Source organism: Schistocerca cancellata, chromosome 9 (genome assembly GCF_023864275.1).
Source record: "Schistocerca cancellata isolate TAMUIC-IGC-003103 chromosome 9, iqSchCanc2.1, whole genome shotgun sequence".
Classification (NCBI taxonomy): domain Eukaryota; kingdom Metazoa; phylum Arthropoda; class Insecta; order Orthoptera; family Acrididae; genus Schistocerca; species Schistocerca cancellata.
The window spans coordinates 519,861,444-519,874,810 of record NC_064634.1 but is presented as its reverse complement, the minus strand read 5'-3'; the positions used below and the strand labels follow the sequence as shown (position 1 = coordinate 519,874,810).

Here is a 13,367-nt window from a genome sequence, read left to right as displayed (position 1 = left end):
CACTCCCCAGGCAGTTGAAACTTCACTCTGTCTGTAGTCCTTGCCCTATAATACACTGCCTGATACAAAAGTGAGGTGGCTAAAAGGGGAGGAACTCAAAAGATTGAGACAGTATGAGATTTTACACGCGGCAGTACAGTCTCACTCAAAGTATGACGTTGCACTGATTTAGTTGGGAAGTGTCATAAGCCCATTGTATTCTTTCCTGAGGCAAGATGGCCCACAGCTGTTATAAGTGGTGCTCGATATACTGGCGCTGAGGTGACGATAGCTTCGTTGGTGGTCCCGCACGTTCTACTGGATAATAACTGATATCTCACCGGCCATGGAAGCACCCATCAGTAACACAGTTCAGAGATGCATGTGTCGTGTGTACGAGCATTTTTCTGTCGAAAAGTGGCACCACACTATTCTCTTAGTAAAGGTAACACGTGTGAATCTGGGATATTCGTGACATACTGTTATGTCACCCGTTTCTACAATAGCTACCTATGGTGACCTGAAGTCATATCTGATGGCTTTGCACAGGATGACCCCAGGAGTAACACAGTCTCTCTCCAAAATATTAAAGAATTTAACCCCTAGCTAGGTTGGCACCATACTTGTCATTGATGGCCCGCAGGGATTGTGGAGTACACACGTTCATTGCTGAACATATGATGCCACTCATTAGCAGTCCATGCTCCTGTTACGGTACTGCTCCAGTTTCTGCTGTTTACATTGTGGTTTTAATAGCAGCCTGTGCACGGGACTGTTACTCTGTAGTCCAGCTGCTGCTAGTCTCTGACCAATGGTGTGAGATGACACAGCGTGCAAGGTGCCCATTAACTGTTCTCTGATGGTGGGCATGGATTTGATGGAGTTAAGATGTTCGCTGCACAATGTGAAGATTCTCTGATGTTTACTGGAACTTCGATAAGTGTGCTGTCGTCACGTTTTTGTGCAGTCAAACAGGCCACTATCGCATTTGGATACCCCACAAATCCTGGATGTTATCCAGTTCGATGGGGTGGCCAAATGGAGACCCACAATGAGGCCACTTTCAAATTTTCAGGTACAGATAACACAGTCTCACATGAGTACACAGCATCTCTGTGTTACTCAGTGAGCACTCATTATTAGGGCCCGGATTTTAATGACGAGTCATATTTTTTTCTGACCTCTAGGGTGAATTTTGGAACAATTTATACATAAATCTAGGCACCTTGGTGTCGAAAAATGTATTTCGATTGTGCATATAGTCATATTTCAACAAATTTTAGTAATAGTTCATATTGCGGCTAACTTTTAATATAATAGGTCATATTTCTGTCAACTTTTGCCAAATATGTATATACCGTTTTTCTCGTATCTTACGGGACACACAAATAAGAAAATGAATGTTGCCCACGAGACAGTATTTAACGTGCTATTATGAAAGATAAACAGATAAATTAGTACACAGCTTTACTTCTCAGGACTGTAGCAGAAAACCAGTGTACCACAACAGTGGTTTCCCGAACATAAAACATTGTTGCGCAGAGTCGACAATATGCTCTAAGAACCAACAAAGGCGGCTTCTGCCGTAATAATCATTGCAGTCTCACAGGTGTTTCCAGTAACTAGTTTGAATACAGCCTTTGCCTTGTTCAACTTGCCTAAAGCAATGTGCTCAGACAGCGCGAAGTTGCGAGGATATGTTGGAGAATTTGGAGAGAAGTTCTTTGGTATTGATGGGAAAATATTATTTTGTAAACTGTGTGAAGTTGAAGTTAGTGCAGAAGAGTGCTTTATTGTGCAACAACACTGTAATACTGCTAAACTCAGCAGCTGTGTGAAACGAAGTGCTGAAAATAACAGCAAGCAAATGCTGTTATTTGAACAGACAGATCAGTAGTCAACCGGATTTGAGAGAGATGATGGTGTCCTGCAACATCCCATTGGAAAAGCTGAAGAATCCATGCTTCAGACAGTTCTTGGAGAAGTACAAAACACATCCAGTTCCAGATGAATCTACACTGAGAATGAACTATTTATCCGTTTGCTACAATGATGTGCTCAACAAAATACAAATTGCTATTGCTGAGCAAAAGATCTGGCTGTCGATAGGTGAAACTACGGAGATTAGTGTGGGTGATACATTGCAAATAATGTTGTTGGTGTTCTAAAAGTTGATGGCCGTGGAGATATGTTCATACTAACATGTGAAGATCTCGATAGAGTAAACAATTTGACTATTGCTATTTTGTTTGACAACTCCATGAAGCTACTGTGGCCGGATGGTGTGAAGAGAGAACGTTTTGCTGCTTGTAACAGATGGTGCTTTGTATATGGCTAAAGCAGCCAAAGGGCTTCAGATTCTCTACCCCAGCATGGTGTATGCCACTTGCCTTGCACATGCATTGCACAGAGTTGCCGAAGAGGTGCTATCAAATTACCCTGTTGTGGACAAATTAATTTCCTGTGGCAAGAAAATCTATGTGAAGGCTCTGCTACGGGTGCAGAAATTCAAGAAACAAGCACCTAAACCTTTTTTTTACACGATGGGGTTCTTGGCTTAATGCTGCTGAGTATTACTGCACCAACTACACCCACCCCCCTGCGGGTCCGGGGATTAGAATAGGCCCGAGGTATTCCTGCCTGTCGTAAGAGGCGACTAAAAGGAGTCCATCCCCCTCACGGGGGTAGTTAGCGCCTGTGTCCGGAGACGGACGGTTCCACGACCTATAATCGTGGTCTTTTTGGTTTTTCACTTCTAGTTTCTTCCTTCCTTTTGTTGGTTCCTTTCTTTGCTCTTCTCCACCTCACTGTCTTACTTACTCTTTCCCTTGACTTCTCCGTGCCTTCTCATTGCCTTTTTCTCCGTGCCTTCTCATTGCCTTTTTCTCCGTGCCTTCTCATTGCCTTTTTCTCCGTGCCTTCTCATTGCCTTTTTCTCTGTGCCTTCTCATTGCCTTTTTCTCCGTGCCTTCTCATTGCCTTTTTCTCATTGCCTTTTTCTCATTGCCTTTTTCTCATTGCCTTTTTCTCATTGCCTTTTTCTCCTTGCCTTCTCATTGCCTTTTTCTCCTTGCCTTCTCATTGCCTTTTTCTCCTTGCCTTCTCATTGCCTTTTTCTCCTTGCCTTCTCATTGCCTTTTTCTCCTTGCCTTCTCATTGCCTTTTTCTCATTGCCTTTTTCTCCTTGCCTTCTCATTGCCTTTTTCTCCTTGCCTTCTCATTGCCTTTTTCTCCTTGCCTTCTCATTGCCTTTTTCTCCTTGCCTTCTCATTGCCTTTTTCTCCTTGCCTTCTCATTGCCTTTTTCTCCTTGCCTTCTCATTGCCTTTTTCTCCTTGCCTTCTCATTGCCTTTTTCTCATTGCCTTTTTCTCATTGCCTTTTTCTCATTGCCTTTTTCTCATTGCCTTTTTCTCATTGCCTTCTTCTCATTGCCTTCTTCTCATTGCCTTTTTCTCATTGCCTTCTTCTCATTGCCTTTTTCTCATTGCCTTTTTCTCATTGCCTTCTTCTCCTTGCCTTCTTCTCCTTGCCTTCTCTGGTCTCCGCCTTGGCGTTTGAGACAGTCTGTCCTCTTTCTCCCTCTCTCTCTTCTTTTTCCTCTTCTTCCTTCCTCCCTGTGCGTGCCTGAAGGCCGACCCACGCGTTCGCACGCGTAGCCGGTGACGGGGTAACGCGTAAGTCCCCGCCCTGGGTAGACATGTAAGGCACGCGCGTACCCCCTGGTAAAGGCCAGGCCCGGGGAGGGGTGATTGCCTGAGCTGATACCTTCTGACCATGCCGATTGGTCCCTCCGTCTGTTTCTCGGGAGGTGTGACCTGAGGTGTAAACATTCACCTAAGGCGGGAGTGCCCTCTGAGAGGGTCCCCACAAGGAAGGAGCGCGCCATCGGAGACGCTGGCAATCATGGGGGATTCCTCCGCAATGGATTCTACTCCATCTCTCTCGACTTCGACCCAAAAACGGAAACGTGACCAGCCAACAGTGACAAAAGTACTACCGCCTGCCCCACAGTTCTTCGTAGTTTCTCGATCTGAGGACGGAAAGGATTTTTCCTCTGTCAACCCTTTCGTTATTCAGAAGGGCGTAGATGCCATAGCCGGATCTGTCAAATCTTGTACCAGGTTGCGTAACGGCACCTTATTACTAGAAACTGAGAGTGCCTTTCAGGCACAAAAACTGCTTCGGGCCACCCTCCTGTACACGTTCCCTGTCCGGGTGGAGGCCCACCGAACTTTGAATTCGTCTCGTGGTGTAGTCTATACTACCTCCCTCGACGGATTGACTGACGAGGAGCTTCAATCTTTCCTCGCTGAGCAGGGCGTGACGGCTGTCCATCGGGTCATGAAAAAGGTCAACAATGACCTTGTACCGACCCGGACACTTTTCTTGACCTTCGATAGTGTTAAGCTGCCATCGCGCATCAAGGCGGGCTACGAGGTTATTTCTGTTTGCCCCTATGTCCCGACACCTACGCACTGCTACCAGTGTCAGCGTTTCAATCACACTCGACAGTCTTGTTCCAATGCGGCTAAATGTGTCACTTGTGGCAGGGATGCCCATGAGGGTGACTGTCCACCTCCGTCTCCTCGTTGTGTGAACTGTCGGGTAACCATGCCGCATCCTCCCGCGACTGTCCTGTCTATAAGGAAGAACGCTGTATCCAAGAAATTCGGGTCAAAGAGAAAGTGTCCACCTCGGCTGCTCGCAAGCTATTGGCTAGTAGGAAGCCCACGCTGCTCCCAGCGGGGAAATACAGTACTGTCCTCGCCTCTCCTCGGACTACTCGGGAGGTAGCAACCCAGACATGCGATCTGACCTTCAGCACCACGGTCGTCCGTTCGGCCAGTGCTAAGATCGCGCGGTTAACGTCTCCTCTTCCTCCCATCACCCCACAGACACCAGCCCCTTCCTCAGCTTCTGCTAAGTCGAAGACCCCGAAGTCAGATGCACGGGCCTTCAAGAAGGAACTATCCCGTGCAGACTTCCTCCGTCCCTCGACCTCCCAGCCTTCGACCGGTACTTCCACCAAACGTCCTTCCAAAAAGGCGCATAGGAAGCACAGTTCTCCTTCTCCGCCACGGCGCATTTCTTCTCCTGCGCCACCCAGCGGTTGCCGCCCCAGGCCGTCATCCGTTTCGCCTGGCCGCACCGCTGGTAGCCGTACATCTGGCCGTTCGCCAGCGGAGGAAGCTCCCCCTCCCGGCCATCATCCCGAGATGGCCGATGACCCTATAGACCCCATGGACGATGACTGTCCGCCTACTGATAGCGGCGGCAGTGCTCGCTCGAAGCCAGGCCCTAAGCGGCCTTCGAGGTGACCCCTTCTCTCCTCTTCCCTTTCTTACGATGGCACTTATTCACTGGAATATTCGCAGCATTCGCTCCAACCGAGAGGACTTGAAGTTGCTGCTCCGCTTGCATCGTCCGCTCGTCGTAGCCCTCCAGGAAACGAAGCTACGCCCATGCGATCATATTGCCTTGGCACACTACACCTCTGTGCGTTTTGACCTACCCCCTGTGGTAGGTATCCCAGCTCATGGAGGGGTTATGTTGCTGGTCCGGGATGATATCTACTACGATCCCATCACGTTGCACACCGGCCTGCAGGCAGTTGCCATCCGCATTACTCTCCCCACTTTTACGTTTTCCTTTTGTACCGTTTACACTCCATCGCCATCTGCTGTTACCAGGGCAGACATAATGCAACTTATTGCTCAGCTACCTGCACCATTTTTGTTAACTGGAGACTTCAATGCCCACCATCCCCTTTGGGGCTCTCCAGCATCCTGCCCAAGGGGCTCCTTGTTAGCAGACCTTTTCAACCAGCTCAATCTTGTCTGCCTCAATACTGGCGCCCCTACTTTTCTTTCGGACACATCTCACACCTATTCCCATTTAGACCTCTCTATATGTACTCCCCAACTTGCACGCCGGTTTGGGTGGTATGCACTTGCTGATACATATTCGAGCGACCACTTCCCGTGTGTTATCCATCTCCTGCAGCATACTCCCTCTCCGTGCTCCTCTAGTTGGACCATCTCCAAGGCAGACTGGGGGCTCTTCTCTTCCAGGGCGACCTTTCAGGATCAAACCTTCACAAGCTGCGATCGTCAGGTTGCACACCTCACGGAAGTTATTCTCGCTGCTGCTGAATATTCCATCCCTCACCCTACTTCTTCTCCACGTCGCGTACCGGTCCCCTGGTGGACCGCAGCATGTAGAGACGCTTTACGTGCTCGTCGACGTGCTTTACGCAACTTTAAACACCACCCTACAGTGGCGAATTGTATTAATTATAAACGATTACGTGCTCAGTGTCGTCGTATTATTAAAGAAAGCAAGAAAGCCAGCTGGGCTGCTTTCACAAGCACCTTCAACAGTTTTACTCCTTCTTCTGTTGTCTGGGGTAGCCTGTGCCGGCTATCTGGCACTAAGGTCACTCCCCAGTTTCTGGCTTGAAGATCGTGAACGAAGTCCTTGTGGCCCCTGAGGCTCTCCAATGCCTTCGGCCGCTTTTTCGCAGAGGTTTCGAGCTCCGCTCATTACCACCCTGTCTTCCTCCCCCGCAAACAGGCAGAGGAGGCTAGGCCACCTGACTTCCGCTCCTCGAATTGTGAAAGTTATAATGCCCCATTCACCATGCGGGAACTCGAAAACGCACTTGGCCGATCACGGTCCTCCGCTCCAGGGCCAGATTCTATTCATATTCAGATGCTGAAGAACCTTTCTCCTGCGGGTAAAGGTTTTCTTCTTTGTGCATACAATCGCATCTGGATTGAGGGACATGTTCCCGCATGCTGGCGCGAGTCTATTGTTGTCCCGATTCCTAAGCCGGGGAAGGACAAGCACTTGCCTTCCAGTTATCGACCTATCTCGCTTACCAGCTGTGTCTGTAAAGTGATGGAGCGAATGGTTAACTCTCGATTGGTTTGGCTGCTCGAGTCTCGACGCCTACTTACCAATGTACAATGTGGATTTCGTAGGCGCCGCTCTGCTGTTGACCATCTGGTTACCTTGTCGACCTTCATTATGAATAACTTCTTGCGGAAGCGCCCGACCGCGGCTGTGTTCTTTGATTTGGAGAAGGCTTACGACACCTGTTGGAGGGCGGGTATTCTCCGCACCATGCATACATGGGGCCTTCGCGGTCGCCTCCCTCTTTTTATTCGTTCCTTTTTAACGGATCGACAGTTCAGGGTACGTGTGGGTTCTGTCCTTTCCGACACCTTTCGCCAGGAGAATGGGGTGCCACAGGGCTCAGTTTTGAGCGTCGCTCTCTTCGCCATCGCGATCAATCCAATAATGGATTGCCTCCCAGATGATGTATCAGGCTCCCTTTTCGTGGACGATTTTACCATCTATTGCAGCGCGCAGTGTACACGTGTCCTGGAGCGCTGTCTTCAGCGTTCTCTTGACCGTCTTTACTCCTGGAGTGTCCCCAATGGCTTCCGTTTTTCTGCCGAGAAGACGGTCTGTATTAACTTCTGGCGCTACAAAGAGTTTCTCCCACCGTCCTTAAGACTCGGTCCCGTTGCTCTCCCAATCGTGGAGACAGCCAAATTTTTAGGCCTTACATTTGACAGGAAACTTAGCTGGTCTCCACATGTGTCATATTTGGCCGCCCGTTGTACCCGTTCTTTAAATGTGCTCCGTGTTTTCAGTGGTATGTCGTGGGGAGCGGATCGAACCGTCCTACTTCGTCTATATCGGTCGATCGTCCGCTCCAAGCTGGATTATGGGAGCTTCGTATACTCCTCTGCACGGCCATCCATCTTACGCCGCCTCAACTCCATACAACATCGGGGTTTACGACTTGCGATCGGAGCATTTTATACCAGTCCCGTAGAGAGTCTTCATGCTGACACTGGCGAATTGCCACTCACCTACCGGCGCGATATACTGCTTTGTCGGTATGCCTGTCGGCTACTGTCAATGCCCGACCATCCGTCTTATCGTTTCTTTTTTGACGACTCTCTTGACCGTCAATACGGGTTGTATGTCTCTGCCCTGCTACCCCCTGGAGTTCGCTTTCGTCGCCTCCTTCAACACCTTAATTTTTCACTCCCTGCAACCTTTCGAGTGGGCGAGAGCCACACGCCACCTTGGCTCCAGGCTCAGGTCCGCGTTCACCTTGACCTCAGCTCGCTCCCAAAAGAGGTCACCCCCGGTTCGGTCTACCACTCCCGTTTTTTGGAACTTCGTTCGAAGTTCATCAACATGACTTTCATTTATACAGATGGCTCTAAGACCGATGACGGGGTCGGGTGTTCCTTTATTGTCGGGGCACAAAGTTTCAACTACCGGCTCCATGGCCATTGTTCGGTCTTCACAGCTGAGCTCTTTGCCCTCTACCAGGCTGTTCTTTACATCTGCCGCCACCGACATTCTGCTTATGTCATCTGCTCAGATTCCCTGAGCGCCATCCAGAGCCTCAGTGATCCGTACCCGGTTCACCCTTTCGTACACCGGATCCAACGCTCTCTTCAGCAGCTGGTGGACGTCGGTTCTCCGGTTAGCTTTATGTGGGTTCCTGGCCATGTCGGTATCCCTGGGAACGAAGCTGCAGATGCCGCGGCCAAGGTTGCGGTCCTCCAGCCTCGGACAGCTTCTTGTTGTGTCCCTTCGTCCGATTTTAGCAGGGTCATTTGTCGGCGAATTGTATCGCTGTGGCATGCCGATTGGGCTGCACTTACCAACAACAAGCTTCGGGCCTTAAAACCTCTTCCCGTGGCTTGGACGTCCTCCTCACGCCCTTCTCGGCGGGAGGAGGTCGTTTTAGCCCGGTTAAGAATTGGACACTGCCGGTTCAGCCATCGCCATCTGCTGACGGCTGTGCCGGCGCCGTTCTGCCCATGTGGGCACTTGCTGACGGTTAGACACATTTTAATGTCCTGTCCAGATCTTAACACACTGCGCCTCGATCTTAACCTGCCTAATACTTTCGATGCCATTTTAGCGGATGACCCACGAGCAGCTGCTCGTGTTCTTTGTTTTATCAATTTGACAAACCTCGCTAAGGACATTTGATGATGCTGTTTTTTAATCCTATGCCTGTCAGTCTGTCTTTTATCGTGTTTTCCCTTTTAGTTGTTGCTTTAAACTTGTGCCTCGCGCTGCATTGTTAACGTTGTCAGGGCGCTAATGACCATTGAAGTTGTGCGACCTAAAATCACAAAAAAAAAAACTACTACACCCAAATAAAGACAATCTTCTGTGAGCTTGATAGCAATGAATCAAGTACCAACAAAATTGTGAAAGAAGTTTTTACAGATACATTGTCTAGAAACTTGGCATACATCAGTGCCATTTTTTTCAGTGATATCAAAAACCATCAAACGACTGGAAGCTGTTGGCACTCAGCTGTGTGAGGCCCTGAGTATTGTGCAACATGTGCAGAGTGTGTTGGGTCGAGCCCGTGGTCATGTGGCTGACAAAGCGAAAACCAAATTGGAAAGTGTTCTCCAATCCAATTCCAATCCTGGAATTCAACACAGTGCAAAATTAGTTACAGTCTTTCAGGGAATGCCGCAACATTTGAAGGTACTGAAACAAAGCTGAACTCCAGTGACCTGGTTGCCTTCAAATATGCTTGTGAAGTGGAGAGGAGATTTTCCAGGTGCAAAACTATCTTCAGTAACCGTAGATCTCTGACAATGGAAAACCTGAAAATGCACCTTGTGATCCAGTGCAACTTTGCAGTTACTGAAGATTGACATAAGATATTAAATAATGTGATATACCCTTTATATACTATGTAGAAATAAAAACATTGTTTTACTGTTTCGATAGATGATCTTTTCACCGTACTTTTTGTTTAGAAAATAAAACACTCAGGCATTCAAAAACTTGGTGGTGTAAATTAGCCACAAACTTTACAGAAAGAAAGAACTATACTTGCAATATTTTGAGAAGTGAATTTCGTATTACTTTATGGTGAATAAAAAATTAAATAAACAAACAGTGCTTTAAATAAACTTCTATTAAGTCATATTTTATTTTTTTAAGGTGATATTTGTGTACGTTTTAGGTTATAAATGCTTGCATATTTAATTGTTTTTAGGTAAATCAAAATCCGGGCCCTACTCAGAATCAGATGCTGTTCATGCTCCTTATATATATATCCTACTAGGTGTGGTAACTATTATGAACATGACCCTCTGGTGGCGTGCAGATGTGGGTGTGCACATGCACGCTCCCATACCAGGTTACGAGGGTTGGAACTTAAATAGTAGCAACTATTTATTCACAACATGATACAAAAGAGTTACATGTTTGCACTTGTTACTGTCCTTCAAAGTAGTCACCAGTGTTGTGTAGAACCTGTTGCCAGCGATGTGGAAGGCGTAGTATACAGTTAGCAGAGGCTGTTCTGCTGATGGTGTGAATGGAGTGGTCTACTGCCTGTCGAATGTCTGGAACAGTTCTGAAGTGAAGTGAATGCCACGAAGTGGTTCCTTTATATTCGGAATCAAATAAGTCACAAGGACTTAAGTCCAGGGAGTATGGTGGATGGTACAGTACTTCCCAGTCCCATTGACAGAACAGAACAGAGCAGCCACAGCTTGCGCTGTATGCACCCGCGCATTGTCGTGCAAAATGATGGGTAGGTTGCACATAAAGGGTTGCCACTTCTTTCACAAAGCTGGTCGCAGGTGATGCTCCAAAAATGAGCAGTAATACTGTGCATTGACTGCCTGCTGTAGAGGAAAGTAATGCGTTAGGATAACATCACACTCGTACACAAGAATCACCATAATTTTCACTATACTGGGGCTCTGAAGCACTTTAGACATTCGCGGTGACCCAAAATGATGCCCTTTGTCGGATTGGCGTTTGTTCGCGGTGACCCATAATGATGCCATTTGTCGGATTGGCGTTTGTTTTGGCTCGTATGGTGTGACTCCTGTCTCATCCAGTGTTACAATACGGTGTAAGAAAGCCTCTCCTTCGTGCTCATAGTACACCAAGTGCGTCCAAGCGTCGTAACGCATCCATTTCTGCTAAGTCGTGCGGAATCCATTGTGATGCAATTTTTCACGTGCCTAGGCATTCCTTCAGGATTCGAAGCACAGTTGTATGCGCGCTAATTTGGTTTCGTGGGCGAGCTCACGAATCGTATAGGGTCTATTACTAATGTGACAACAGCATGCACTTCAGAGACGCAGACACAAGAATGACGTGCCCGGTGTGTTACTGCCTCAGTTGTAGGCTTTTACCCAATGTGCCACTGTTCTGTACGGCAATGCCGATTCCCCGCACACCTTTTGAATACCTTGATGACACTGTCGTGCTGTATGACTTCTGGCACACTCAATCTTTAGCCAACTCAGTTGTTCCTGTTTTGAAAACAGTGACACTGCTACATTGGATCACTTGCTCACAAGTGACTGAGTTTCCCCTCAATTGTGCGCACACTGGTAATGTGGGACTGAAGAGTCCATTTGCTTGGAGGTAAGGTAGGTATGTCGACAATGTGTGCTATGAGTGACAATAGTAGATTCCGTTGCATAGTGTCTCCACAACAGTGTTGCCATTATTTAAGTTCCAACCTACATATATTGACAGCTGGTTGCCTTTTGTGGCGCTTCACTCTTCTTGTCGGAGTGTATCTAATACTGTAGTGTGGCTGTGGTTCTTTGATGAGTTGTATGCTATAGATTCATTAAATTGGTCAGCAGTTACTCTATCATTGTTCCATGCTGTGTGTGAAGCACTTTACTTTGCATTTAGGAAGTTGCTGCTCTTCCTTCTCTTTCAGAGGAAGGCAGTTCACTGCAGTGCAGCCATTCTGCAACTAAAATTTCCACAGTGTTGAAGTTTTCAGTCTTTTATTTTAATGGTGCCTTACTGTGATTGCTGAAATTACTGTTAGTTGTGCACTGATATTGCCTAGGGCATGCCATACTGTGGTTAATGTTCAGTTGAGAATGCTCGGAAAACTTGTTTGCATATGATAAATTTAGCAGATAATGAAATGAAATGTTTTAGGGCAACAATATGATAGCACATATAGGCAAAAGGCGTAAAAAGATAAACGAAACCTTTGTAAATGGTGTGTGTTTGAAGTGTTTTCAATATATTCATATGCAGTAAAAAATAAAATTTCGTGTAAGAGATACTGGTTGTGATGTCATTGTGCAATAAACCCAGTGGAGAGAAGCAAGGTATTAATAATGACCTATACTGCTGTTAAGGATTCCTCTAAATCTGTGACAGTCCTGTCTTAACATTGCCATTTGAGATATTCAGACCATTATTTATGCATGCCTATGTGTTGTGTTCTAGTACATAAAAACTATTGTGATTGTAGTACCTCTTTCGTAGTTTTGCTTTTTGTGTATTTTACTCATTAGTTTGTTCCACATTCTGGGACCAAAATATTTGATTCTTTGAAGAATTAATTTCAATGACTTCTAGTTTAAGCCACTTTTAATGCTTGAAAATTGTTAATTTGACACCATGTAAATAATGTCTCCTGTTTGGATTCTTTCAGAATTTGTATTAGGAAATTGCTCATTGGTACACTTTGTGTTGCAGGTGAAAGTTTTGAAGAAACCTAAGTTTGACTTGTCTAAACTGTTAGAACTCCACGGTGATGGCAAGGGTGGCAGTGATGAACCTGGTGCTAAAGTTGACCGGCCTGAGGGTTACGAGCCACCTGTTCAGGAGTCTGTATAAGGTTTTGTATTATGTTGGAGTGAATAAATAAAACATGAAAACTGACATTGTTGTACTGTTTTTTCCCCTCCTTTGGCAGTAGATGTTTTGAGTTTACATATAAACATGTAATTTTAAATAACTTGGTTATTTGGTGTAGAATATATAAAATTGTTATAAGGAGTGCAGAAACAGCAAACAAACAAGAAATGTGGCTCAGAAATGAACGTACGTGTCTAGCAGTGCTTGCTGCCTGCTTTGTTAAGAATGAATCAGTGTTGTCAATAAAAAGTTGAATTGCTATGTAGCTGGCTGGAAGGATAGTCTGTAGAGTACTTTCATACTAATAACATTATGGAATTACAGAAAACACTGTATTTCATTCCATAGATATTTCTCCACATAAGGGATAAATTTTCGCAAATAAAGTGATTCACATTTAAACTGTCATTCATGTGATAAATCTTCTAACCTTCTGGTCTGTATCTGTTCAGTAGAAATTCTTAATGGATTAAGGTGTGCAGAATAAGTAACAGTGTTGCAACAACTTCGTTGTTGTTGTGGTGGTCTTCAGTCCTGAGACTGGTTTGATGCAGCTCTCCATGCCACTCTATCCTGTGCAAAGTTCATCATCTCCCAGTACTTATTGCAACCTACATCCTTCTGAATCTTACTGTATTCCTCTCTTGGTCACCCTCTAAGATTTTTACCCTCCACACTGCCCTCCAAT

General features: G+C 46.3%; 1 protein-coding gene across 1 annotated transcript in view; it reads left to right on the top strand.

The window, feature by feature from the left end:
• LOC126100628 (40S ribosomal protein S3a) overlaps positions 1-12,703 on the top strand; it is a 40,151-nt gene extending 27,448 nt beyond the window's left edge. The window contains exon 6 of the mRNA XM_049911255.1: positions 12,518-12,703. Within this exon, the coding sequence (XP_049767212.1) occupies positions 12,518-12,658 (141 nt within the window). The 3' untranslated portion in view covers positions 12,659-12,703. The remainder of the gene's footprint in view (positions 1-12,517) is intronic.
• Positions 12,704-13,367: the final 664 nt, after the last annotated feature.